Source organism: Saccopteryx leptura, chromosome 4 (assembly GCF_036850995.1).
Source record: "Saccopteryx leptura isolate mSacLep1 chromosome 4, mSacLep1_pri_phased_curated, whole genome shotgun sequence".
Taxonomy (NCBI): Eukaryota; Metazoa; Chordata; class Mammalia; order Chiroptera; family Emballonuridae; genus Saccopteryx; species Saccopteryx leptura.
The window spans coordinates 212,590,375-212,602,209 of record NC_089506.1 but is presented as its reverse complement, the minus strand read 5'-3'; the positions used below and the strand labels follow the sequence as shown (position 1 = coordinate 212,602,209).

General features: G+C 56.9%; 3 protein-coding genes across 3 annotated transcripts; 2 read left to right on the top strand and 1 right to left on the bottom strand.

Annotated features, from left to right (window-relative positions):
• Positions 1–1,547: 1,547 nt before the first annotated feature.
• On the top strand, positions 1,548–3,058 carry CLDN9 (claudin 9). Its single transcript, XM_066379992.1, has 2 exons — positions 1,548–1,610; positions 1,782–3,058. The coding sequence occupies exon 2, from the start codon at positions 1,972–1,974 to the stop codon at positions 2,623–2,625; it is 654 nt and encodes a 217-aa protein (XP_066236089.1). The 5' UTR covers positions 1,548–1,610; positions 1,782–1,971; the 3' UTR covers positions 2,626–3,058.
• A 939-nt stretch (positions 3,059–3,997) lies between these two features.
• CLDN6 (claudin 6) lies at positions 3,998–4,663 on the bottom strand. Its single transcript, XM_066379991.1, has one exon. The coding sequence runs from the start codon at positions 4,661–4,663 to the stop codon at positions 3,998–4,000; it is 666 nt and encodes a 221-aa protein (XP_066236088.1).
• A 5,034-nt stretch (positions 4,664–9,697) lies between these two features.
• Positions 9,698–11,720, top strand: TNFRSF12A (TNF receptor superfamily member 12A). The gene is made up of 4 exons (XM_066379990.1): positions 9,698–9,851; positions 10,560–10,664; positions 10,887–11,021; positions 11,112–11,720. The coding sequence occupies exons 1-4, from the start codon at positions 9,758–9,760 to the stop codon at positions 11,165–11,167; spliced, it is 390 nt and encodes a 129-aa protein (XP_066236087.1). The 5' UTR covers positions 9,698–9,757; the 3' UTR covers positions 11,168–11,720.
• The last annotated feature ends 115 nt before the right edge of the window (positions 11,721–11,835 follow it).

Genomic DNA, 11,835 nt, shown 5'->3' with positions numbered 1-11,835 from the left:
CTATCCTAGGGGAAAGTGTTCTCAAGCTTTTCGGAGTCAACCACCCCCTTGCAAATCTGATGAAAGCATAAATGTCTTTTACAAAAATATCCTGAAACCCACTCCCAGAGCAATGCACCAACCTGAAGTTAGAACCATTTATAAAGCAAGCCCCACTGAGCAGGTCAGGAAGCACCAGGTGCCCTCTCCGCCCCCGGGACTGTGGAGTGGTGCAATGACCAGGAGAGTGTATGGGGTCCTCCCAGCTCTCCCTAGCACCTGTTGTGGGAGTCAGGAGGCATTGAGGTGAGAGGCTTTTCCAGGTGAGGGCTACCTTTGACAGTGCTCCCAACCACCCTAGAAAGTAGAATTTTCATCAGCCCCCTCCCTTTTCACACAATTCTTAGTTCTTAGCACCCAGGAAGGGGTTTGAGGAAGTTCATAACCCCACCCCAAAATAAGGGGCTCATGTTTGTGGGTCTCAGGATGTTTCTCAAAGGGGTCTTTGATCCAAGGAGGTTAAGGACCTTGATCTTCCATGATCTGTCCCAGGTTGTGGGGCAGGATTTGAGCCATGGTCTGTGTGACTCCCATGTGACCCCCCCCCCCCCCCCCACACACACACAAAGGCTCTTGAGGAGAAGGTTTTTCCTGAGGACTGTGAGGCAGGACTCAGGGGAACCTGAGTCACTTGGGCCTAAGCCCTGTTGCCTTCCTCTGTGTTGTCTCATGCAGAGAGGTCACTTCTTCCCCATGGGCAAGAGTGGGGTCCTGGGCTTCACCATCCAGGCTCCTGCCCCTGCTGCTCATCCCCTTCCACCCCAGGCCCTGAGCGCCCCTCCCCCACTTCCACAACAGACTCTTTATCCCCTGGCCTCTAGGGACTTACGGCAGCTCAGCTTGGCCCCCAGTTTCAGTGGAGGGGGTGGAGAGGGCATACCTGAGCTAAGGTAGAAGTGAGGGGGTGGTTTTCTAGGCCGTTGCCCGGACGATGCTACCTGAGCTAGGCGCCAGGCACCTGTCGCCTAGGAAACAGTGCGGGCGGGCCCCTCCCTCGGGAGCTGCCAGGGCCGCTGGGCTGAGACAGGCGACGGATCGAATTCCTTAGAGTCCTAGGGGCAGGGTACAGACGGGAGGGGGTGCACTGATACTGGGGGAGCTGGGGCACGTTTGCATCATCATGAAATGAATCAAACCCGGGAGGGCAAGGGCAGCTGTTGAGGAGGGTTGGGGTGGAGGCTCAGCTCCCCCAACACCCCCACTTCTCTGTCCTGAGTCAGTAACGTTTTTGACCCCTATTTCTTCTCCCAAGCTGATCCTCAGACTCGGCATTCCTTTGTCCCTGGGTCCCCACAGACATGGATGTTCTTTCTTCCACTGTATCTTCCTGGTTACGTGGGCCCTCCCCACTCTTCCCCCGTGACCCTGAGGTGCCCCCCTCCCGCCCCCGTTCAGCCCCGCCCACTCCCCATAGGCCTCCCCAGTCTTGGCCTGGCTGCTCCTCCCCTCCCTCGGCCTTAAAACCCCCATGCCTGCAGCCAGGAGCCAGCAGTCCCCAGGCGGCACCCAGCAAGGGTACACTGCGCAGCGTGAACTTGCACCGGCCAGGAGGAGGCTCTCCGAGTCTGAAGGTGGGTCCGAGGATAGGTTCTGTGTAGCTGGTCAGTCAGGCAGTGGTTGGACGGGACTGCAGGGGGGTGCAGAAGCAGCCACTGCACAACTGATGGGTGATGGGCGCCTTGAGGGGACACCAGTGATTCAGCGGAGCAGGACTGTGAGATTTTGTGTTTGTTGGGGGCCAGAGACACACCTGTGAGGGGCACGGAGCGAGGAGGTGCCTTGTAAGAGGCCTACAAATGTGAAGACTGTCCCAGCCTGAGGACACTGACTGCCTGTTCCTGGCGGACACCGAGAACCCTACGTGGCAGCATCTGACCCACTCATCAGTTAACCAAGCCATCAAGGGTTGAGAAGACCTAACTGAGGAGGCAGATGGCTTCAGCTGGCCTAGAACTCCTGGGTATGACCCTGGCTGTGCTGGGCTGGCTGGGGACCCTGGTGTCCTGTGCCCTGCCCCTGTGGAAGGTGACCGCCTTCATTGGCAACAGCATTGTGGTGGCCCAAGTGGTGTGGGAGGGCCTGTGGATGTCCTGCGTGGTGCAAAGCACGGGCCAGATGCAGTGCAAGGTGTACGACTCAATGCTGGCGCTGCCCCAGGACCTGCAGGCTGCTCGAGCCCTCTGTGTCATCGCCCTCCTGCTGGCCCTGCTTGGCCTGCTGGTGGCCATTACCGGCGCCCAGTGCACCACCTGCGTGGAGGACGAAGGTGCCAAAGCCCGCATCGTGCTCACTGCGGGGGTCATCCTCCTTCTGTCAGGCATCCTGGTTCTCATCCCTATCTGCTGGACGGCCCACGCCATCATCCAGGACTTCTACAACCCCCTGGTGGCTGAGGCCCTCAAGCGGGAGCTGGGGGCCTCCCTTTACGTGGGTTGGGCCGCAGCTGCTCTGCTCATGCTGGGCGGGGGCCTTCTCTGCTGCACGTGCCCCCCACCCCAGATGGACCGTCCCCGAGGACCCAGACTGGGCTATTCCATCCCCTCCCGCTCAGGAACCTCGGGGATGGACAAGAGAGACTACGTGTGAAGCGGAGGGTGTCCCTGGAAGCCTGCTGCTCAGAGCTTTGACTTGACTTTGTGCTGGATGACCTCTAAGCCCTGCCTTCTACTCTCAACCTCTCCCCCAGGCAAAACCCACCTTCCCAGAGCCCCCAACAGGCCTGTTTCCTGGGCTAGACTCAGATGGCTTGTCTGAGCCCAGACCCTCAACAAGATCTGCACTGACTCCCCCAACCAGTTGCTTTCTTCTGTTCAGGACCTAGGTTGGCCCTCCTTCTCTTCCCAAGGCCTCCCCTGCCCCTGGAGCCTGGGCCTCACCCAAAGGGCAGTAGCTCTTTGACTCAAGCAAGGGGGATCATGCTGTCTGCCCTGGAGCTGGTTCCCTCCAGCCTGGCCACCACCTGCATGCAGACACCGAACCCAGGTCCTCTAGGAGAAGCCCGTCTCCTCCAGGCCAGGAGGTCTAGCCCACTCCCCTGCCCCAAGGTCCCGAAATAAATCGAGTATTTGTACCTCTGGCTGCTTTGATCTGTGATTGGGCAGGGAGGACCAGGTGGCTTCCGGAGGGCAGTCGGGCCAAGGTCTGGTCCAGGTCCTGACTTGTGGGTAACCTCCCTCAGGCCGTGCTAGGCAGGGGAGCAACAAAGGAGGCAAGTCGCTCATGTTCACCTCACTAGCCTGGAACTCGGCAGCTTCTTAGCAACACTAATGACAAGTAACAAAACAAAACGCACTTTATTTAGTAAAAACTGGTGAGTGTGGGTGTAGCATGGCAGAAGTGTGCAGGGTCTGGAGAGACGGCCAAGGGTCTACAGCACAGCTGGGAGGCAACTCCGGGGCAAGGGTGGAGGAGCCAGAGGTCAGACTCTTTAGAGGTAGATGGGTTTTGGTCATTTATCACCTGCTCTTCTCAAGGCCACTTGAAGCTCAAGAGCCCCTGGGGTTCTGGAGGCCTGACTAACAAGGCGGCCTTGTTCCTGCATGCCTAGGGAGGACCTGCCCCAGTAGCAGCAGGAACTCTTGGGACAGACCATCAAAGCATCTTATCTTGTTGTCACAAAGCACCTGGCCAACAAGCAGCCTAAACCCAGGGGCCACAGCTCCAGGATGGCCTCCAAGATGGGAATATCCAAGGTGGAGAAAGATCCAGAAACTGTGAAGTGTTGCTGCGTTGGTTTCATCATCCAAAGGTGAGAAATGTCAGTCAGTAGCAGAGTCAGATGGGAGACAGTGTTTCTACTTTGTTCCGTGTTTAGCAAATGGATTAAAAGAAAAATACCCCCCCCCCCCATTAAAAACAAAAACAAGATAAAAACAACCCAGAAGCTGTCATGCATCTTGATGACTCCAGCTCAGGGGCTAGGCTCCATTGTCAAGGGAGCCCCATTCTTCTACCCACATCAGACGTAATTCTTGGTGGGGTACTCAGAGGGCCCCTGTGAATTGGCACGTGGAATGGATGCTGAGTATCGGGCCAGGTAATGGTTAGAGCCCTGGGACCCCCCAGAGGGACAGGTGTAGCACAGCAGCCCTCCACCCAGCAACAAAAGGCCAGAAGCTGCCCAGCCCAGATAGAGAGAGGCCCCCAGCTCCCGCTTTAGGGCCTCTGCCACAAGGGGGTTGTAGAAGTCCTGGATGATGGCGTGGGCTGTCCAGCAGATAGGGATCAGGGTCAGGACCCCGGAGATGACAAAGATGATCCCTGAGGTGAGCACCAGACGGGCCTTGGAGTCCTTGTCCTCCACACAGGTGGTACACTTGGCACCACCGAGGTAGATCAGTAGACCAACCAGGGCGACGAGGAGGGTGATGACGCAGAGGGCTCGGGCAGCCTGCAGGTCCTGGGGCAGCGCCAGCATTGAGTCGTACACCTTGCACTGCATCTGGCCCGTGCTCTGTACCACACAGGACATCCACAGCCCCTCCCACACCACCTGGGCCACCACGATGCTGTTGCCGATGAAGGCGGTCACCTTCCACAAAGGCAAGGCACAAGACACAAGGGCATTCACCCAGCCAAGCAGTGTCAGGATGATCCCCAGGATTTGCAGACCAGCAGAGGCCATGACGAGGTTGAGGTTAAAAGGAGCTGCACTGGGAGACAGAACAGGGTAATATTAAGACCAAGATCACTCGTTCCCAATGAGTGCTAACCCCCATGCCATCTGCCACGGCCACACAGAACACCAAGAGTATAAACCTAGGGAGTTGGGACACTACGGCATGTCCCTGAGCCTCGTCTCATGGGCAAAATGAGCACTAATGCTTTAGCATTTATTTTTTTCCCCCCTAGTTATGTGACAGGGACTGGCTTACAATAGTTAACCACCTAGTCCTGGCTGTTTTGAGTACAAATGAAAGGTAATATAAAGCCTAAATGTTCTGGCCAAGTACCTTAATTGATTAGAGCATTGTCCCTATATGCCAAGATTGCAAGTTCGATCCCTGGTCAGTGCACATATAAGAATCAACCAATGAGCCTGACTGAGCGGTGGCACAGTGGATAGAGCGTCGAACTGGGATGCGGAAGATCTAGGTTCGAGACCCTGAGGTCACCAGCTTGAGCGCCGACTCAACTGGTTTGAGCAAAGCTCACCAGCTTGGACCCAAGGTCGATGGTTACTCGGTCTGCAGAAGGCCCACAGTCAAGGCACATATGAGAAAGCAATCAATGAACAACTAAGGTGTCACAATGAAAAACTGATAATTGATGCTTCTCATCTCTCTATTCCTATCTGTCTGTCCCTGTCTATCCCTCTCTCTGCCTCTGAAAAAAAAATAAAAATCAGGCCCTGGCCGTTTGGCTCAGTGGTAGAGCATCGGCCTGGCGTGCAGAAGTCTCGGGTTCGATTCCCGGCCAGGGCACACAGGAGAAGCACCCATTTGCTTCTCCACCCCTCCCCCTCTCCTTCCTCTCTGTCTCTCTCTTCCCCTCCCGCAGCCAAGGCTCCATTGGAGCAAAGATGGCCTGGGCGCTGGGGATGGCTCCTTGGCCTCTGCCCCAGGCGCTAGAGTGGCTCTGGTCGCAACAGAGCGACGCCCCGGAGGGGCAGAGCATCGCCCCCTGGTGGGCATGCCGGGTGGATCCCGGTTGGGCGCATGCGGGAGTCTGTCTGACTGTCTTTCCCCGTTTCCAGCTTCAGAAAAATACAAAAAAAAAAAAAAAAAAAATCAACCAATGAATGCATAAATAGGTGGGACAACAAATCCATGTTTCTCTCTTTCTCTAAAAATTAATCAATAAAAAAAAAGCTTAAGCAAGTGCTAGTCCCTGGACTCGGCCACTGTGGATGCATTTCATCAAACAGCGAAGTGACAAAAAGGGGATAGAGAGATCGAGCAAAGTTTGCAGGTGTTTTCCACAGGGAGCACAGATGGAAGGTTGGTTCTAGCTACTGAGTTTCAATCTCAAAACCACCAAGAGATCCAAGCTTCCTCCCACCACCCAACAGGAGTGTCCAAATCCCTCACCACAACATGGTTCTATACCAGTTTGATCTTTTAATAGATTTTTATTGATTGACTTTTTTTTTTTTTACAGAGACAGAGCGAGAGTCAGAGAGAGGGATAGACAGGGACAGTCAGGAACCTAGAGAGATGAGAAGCATCAATCATCAGTTTTTTGTTGTGACACCTTAGTTGTTCATTGATTGCTTTCTCATGTGCCTTGACTATGGGCCTTCAGCAGAGCTAGTGACCCCTTGCTCGAGCCAGCGACCTTGGGTCCAAGCTGGTGAGCTTTTTGCTCAAGCCAGATGAGCCCGCGCTCAAGCTGGAAAAACCCCCTGGGTCTCGAACCTGGGTCCTCCACATCCCAATCCGACGCTCTATCCACTGCGCCACCGCCTGGTTATTGGTTGACTTTAGAGAGTGAGGAGAGAGAGAGAAGCAAGGGTGCGGGGTGGGGGGGAAATGCACAGTATGTGCCTTGACAGTGCAAGCATGGGGCTCTGAATGGGAGATTCAGTGTTGCTGGTGGACAGGTGGACACTTTTTTTTTTCTTTCTGAAGTTGGAAACCGGGAGGCAGTCAGACAGACTCCCGCATGCGCCTGACCGGGATCCACCAGGCATGCCTTCCAGGATTGATGCTCTGCCCATCTGGGGCGTTGCTCTGCCCTGACCAGAGCCATTCCAGCGCCTGAGGCAGAGGCTATGGAGCCATCCTCAGCGCCCGGGCCAACTTTGCTCCAATGGAGCCTCGGCTGCAGGAGGGGAAGAGAGAGACAGAGAGCAAGGAGAGGGGGAGGGGTGGAGAAGCAGATGGGCGCTTCTCCTGTGTGCCCTGGCCAGGAATCGAACCCGGGACTCCTGCACGCCAGGCCGATGCTCTACCACTGAGCAAACTGGCCAGGGCCCAGGTGGACACTTTTATCCATTGCTCAACCACCGGTCAAGCTACCAGTTTGATCTTAAAGATCTTCTGTTCCGGGTGGCCCAACAGTCCCCACCTGGCCTGCCCCAGCTCAGCTCAGCTCCGCCCTGCCCCGCCCAATCCCTGGAGGGGCAGGAAAGACCCGCCGGGCCCTCCCACCCAAAAACAAAAGCACTTCCTTCCCTAGGGTCTTTGGCTGCCTCCCTGGGTCACACTTTTCTGCCTTCCCTTTGGGGCCACAGAGCATACCCCCAAGGTTGGGGACATTTTTCATATGTATTCTTACCCAAAATGCCATTCTTTCAGGACACAACTTCCTTAAAAGGAGCTAAAATCCTTGGGGTCGGTCTATCCAGGGAACTAGCTTCTCTACAGGACCCCCATACTTCCTCTCCCCTCACATCCCACTTCTGTTAAGAGGTCTCCCCTAGGACCAGTTCTGTTCAGGTTTCTATTGTGGCTCTCCATTGCTCAGAGGTCCTGCGCTTCTATTGTGGCTCTCCATTGCTCAGAGGTCCTGCGCAGGTTTGGACCTAAACCTAGCACTAACCCAGCAGCATGGCCAGAGGGCAGACTCTGCATTTCATCTGTACCCGCTGGGCCCGACCTGAAGACCTCGGGGGGAGGTCGGACTAGGTGGGCCAGCCTTCGCTCTTCCCAGTTCCCTGTCTACCCCTCCAAGTGTCTGGCAGAGTTAAAGAAGCTGGGGCCACGACAACCTAGGCACCTTGTGCCTCTCTCCTGCCCTCGACCCATTCCTTTTCCACACACTACGGGCTCGACTCGATCCGCGGGCGCCACTTTCCGCTTCCCTACTTCCCTTCGGAATCTGGCCGAAGGTGGGTGTCCTCAGTCCCACCGCCAGCCTGGAAGCCGCGCGAGCGTAATAGTTAAATGGCGGCGCGCGCCTAGGGTCTGCTCCCGCAGGTGAGGGGGAGGGGCGCCTGACCCGGAGAGCAGCGCAGGCGGGGGAGGGGCGCCCGGGTTTCGGTGCCTTTGTCCCAAGGGTGGGGAGGAGGGGCGTTTTAACCTTTTTCGAGCAGCCTAAGGACCCGATCTGCCCCGCTCCGGGGACTCACCGGCCCAGGTGGCCGCTGCCAGAAGATTAGTCCAGGTTCTCCACGCTGCCTGCGCCCTGTACCCTGTTCCTCGACGCATCCACCTCCTCCTCCCCAACACGCTTACTGTCCCCAGTCTCACCTGAGAGCAAGTCTGCGGAGATTGGTAAGAGCCGCGAGTGTGAGGACAGGATGGAGGTGGGGTCTTAAAGAGGCAGTGACGTCACTGGACCACCGCCCCGGGGAGGGGCTGAGACCCCAGTCTAGACCGCTAGGGACGCGAATCTCAATCTAGTCACTCCGCGGCGCTCGAGACTGGGACTACTGCGCTCACATCTGGCCCAGGTGTGGAGACATCAGCGGCTGACGTCGGAGCGCCACTTTTCAGCGCTTCCTTAGTTTTTCTTTTTTCTTTTCTTTTTTTTCTTTTCAGTGAGAGGAAAGAAGATAGAACAGACTCCCGCATGCGCTGTGACGGGGATCCACCAGGCAATTCCCGTCTAGGGTGGATGCTCTGACCATCTGGGCCAATGCTCGCAACTGAGCTATTTCTAACGCCTGAGATGGAGGCTTCAGGGAGCCATTCTCGGCGCCCCAGCAGATGCATTCGAATCAATTGAGCCATGGCTGAGAGACAGGAAGAGAGAGGGGGGGGCAGGGGAGGAGAATCAAATGGTTGCCTCTCCTGTGCGTTCCAGAATCGAACCCCGGACTTATGTTGCACACGTTGGATGGACGCTCTATCTATACTGAGCCAACCGGCCAGGGCTTATCAGTTTCATACTCTGCAAAATGGAGACAACAAGCCCACATTTTACTAGGTAACTATGTCCTAAGGTAGAACTTTTTTGTTTGTTTTGTTTTTACAGAGACAGAGAAAGTCAGAGAGAGGGATAGATAGGGACAGACAGGAACAGAGAGATGAGAAGCATCAATCATCAGTTTTTCGTTGGGACACCGCGGGCCTTCAGCAGAAGGAGTAACCCCTTGCTGGAGCCAGAGACTTTGGGTCCAAGCTGGTGAGCTTTTTTTGCTCAAGCCAGATGAGCCTGCACTCAAGCTGGCGAGCTTGGGGGTCTCGAACCTGAGTCTGCCACATCCCAGTCCGACGCTCTATCCACTGCGCCACCGCCTGGTCAGGCCTAAGGTAGAACTTAAATAATACATTATCATTATGTTTTAGAGAAGATTTCTTTAAAAAAAAAAAAATTGTTGATTGACCTTAGAGAGAGAGGAAAGGAGAAAGAGAAACAGGAACATCGATCTATTTCTGTAGGTGCCCTGAGGGGGGATCGAACTGGCAACCTTTGCATATCGGGACGATGCTCCAACTAACCGAGCTATCCCGCCAGGGTTCATTATTTTTGTGTTGTTATTATGTCCCTGGGGTTCTTAAGAAATCTGCGGTTATCTGTGCAATGGATGGTTTCGTGTCTGATCCCTCACCACCACCACCACCACCACACACATCTCGCGGACCTGAGCACCGAGGTGCAGCCAAGTCTGCGTCCTAGCGACGTCCCGGCAGCTCGCGCAGGCGGATGGTGTTGGCCGAGCTAAAGACTGAATTTAGCGGGCCGCCCGGGGCAGGGCATCCAGGGGCGGGCTGCTGGGCGGGCGGAGGCGAGGGGTCCGCCCCGGAAGGCGGAGGCGGGGACCAGGCTGAAGCTGTCTGTCCCAGCGACCAGCGGCCGTCTCACACTGCGGCGGCTGCGGGACGCGCGCGCCATGGCTCTCAGTCTGCTGCGCCCTCTGCTGCAGCTCCTTGTACTGGGGCTCGGGCTGGCTCTGCTGTGCGCCGCGGCCGGGGAGCCAGTGTCAGGTACTCCCGGCGCCAGGCTGGGGCTGGTCGGGAGGGCGTGAGGGTCGGGGAACCCCCGGACGGGGATCGGGTAGCCGGCTTTGAGTGCCTAGAGTAGGGGGCAGAACTGGGGGTTCATGGGGTCGGGGGTCAGGTAGTTTCCAGACACCGCGCTCCCTGGCCAGGGGAGGTCTCATCTCGCTCCGAGCTTCATCCTTAGTCCGGGTTCAGTTTCCCGCCTGTCCAACTCGGATTTGGAAGCGGAGAAAGTTTGAAGGTGGATGTCTTGTCCGGTGAGGGGGCATGCCCCCAGCTGGTCAATACCGGTTCTACCTAGCCCCAATGACCGAAGAGTCTGGGGGGGTTGTCGAGAGGTACGGGGGTCTGTGCCCCCCATATCGTGGGGTGCCCCTTCCATCCGGTGACTTCAGTGCCCAGCTATGCGAGGGGGAGGGACCAGGGTCGGGCCCAGTGCCCAGGAATGAGTCACCCGCCGGCGGCGGGGGGGGGGGGTCGTGCTGTGGGGACCTGTCCCCCCACCCCCACTCCAAGCCTCCAGTTCTACGCCCCCCTCCCCTACGCGCTGCCTTGTCCCGGTCGGGCCGTGCGGTCACCTGTGAGGAATGCGGGCGCCGGTGACTCACGTTATACGAGCCGGCCGACCCTGACCTCAGCCCCCAGAATAGCCGCACCCCGCCCCCAGCCTCTGACCCGCGGCCCCTTCCCCAGGCACCACTCCCTGCTCGCGCGGCAGCTCCTGGAGCGCGGACCTCGACAAGTGCATGGACTGCGCGTCGTGTCCAGCGCGACCGCACAGCGACTTCTGCCTGGGCTGTGAGTGGGGGGCGGGGCCAGACCTGAGCGGACCCCAGACAGAAAGAGTTGCTGAATTAGAGAGGGAGCAGGTGGCTTCAGATCTGGAGAATTAACATGGGGTTAAGGAGTGGGGAAAGGGCTCCGGGTTCCAATCCCAGTAGGAGAAAGACTTTAGGCTCAGAACTAGGGGGTGGGCTGAACCGGACAGGGGCGAGTTCTGACTTCGAATTTCAACCCCAGGTGCTGGGGCCCCTTCAGCCACCTTCGGGCTGCTGTGGCCTATCTTGGGGGGCACCCTGAGCCTGGCCCTGGTTTTGGGGCTGCTTTCTGGCTTCTTGGTGTGGAGACGGTGCCGTAGGAGAGAGAAGTTTACCAGTAAGTGTACCCTGGCCTGCCTATCTGCCCATTCCCCATTACTCCTCACCATCTCCCCAGCTTTTGACAACCCCTCTTCTTATCTTGTAGCCCCCATCGAGGAAACCGGCGGGGAGGGCTGTCCTGGTGTGGCACTGATCCAGTGACAGTGAGCATCCTTGATCAGCAGGAGGCGGTGCCTATTCTTCATTCATTCATTCATTCTGGAGCCAGCCCTTGCCTCTCAGACACAGCCCAAGCCAAGCTGTTCCAACCCCTGGGGCTGTGCAGGGATGGGGGGCAGGTGAATCACTTCTCTGAGACCTGGATCCCAGCTTCAGAGGAGCCTTCCAAGGTATCTGGCTGCCCTCCCTGTCTCTGGCTCCAGAACAGAGACCCAGGTTGGCTCACCCCAGATAGCTGCCACTAGGAACTGAAACATTTGCACAAGGGTCCCCTACCCCTATGGCCTGGGTGTCAGGCCGAAGTGAGGGACAGACAGAACAGCAGGCCCCACCCACTTGAATGTGCTGAAATTCCAGCAAGGGGGTCTTAGCCTAGGGGGTTAGGGATCTGTTCCTAACACTAGGGGGCTGGCCCTCTAGGGGGGCTGGCCCTGAGACACTGTCCCCCAACCCTCAAAGGGGGGATATATTTATTTTGGGGAGAAAGTTTGGAGGGGCGGGAGAATTTATTAATAAAAGAATCTTTAACTTTAAATGGATTGGAGAGTGTCATGATTCCCTAGCCTGACTTCCCAGAGCTGGAGGGAGGAGTGAGTCAGCCGCGGGGGCGGGGGTGAGGCTCTGACTCACACATTCTCAATGCCTGAGCC

Bases quoted from the DNA above. Each gene is read 5' to 3' on its own strand.
- CLDN9 (XM_066379992.1), top strand. From the start codon at position 1,972: ATGGCTTCAGCTGGCCTAGAACTCCTGGGTATGACCCTGGCTGTGCTG.
- CLDN6 (XM_066379991.1), bottom strand. From the start codon at position 4,663: ATGGCCTCTGCTGGTCTGCAAATCCTGGGGATCATCCTGACACTGCTT.
- TNFRSF12A (XM_066379990.1), top strand. From the start codon at position 9,758: ATGGCTCTCAGTCTGCTGCGCCCTCTGCTGCAGCTCCTTGTACTGGGG. The intron at 9,852-10,559 runs GTACTCCCGGCG...CCCCTTCCCCAG, and splicing joins GGCCGGGGAGCCAGTGTCAG to GCACCACTCCCTGCTCGCGC. The intron at 11,022-11,111 runs GTAAGTGTACCC...CTTATCTTGTAG, and splicing joins TAGGAGAGAGAAGTTTACCA to CCCCCATCGAGGAAACCGGC.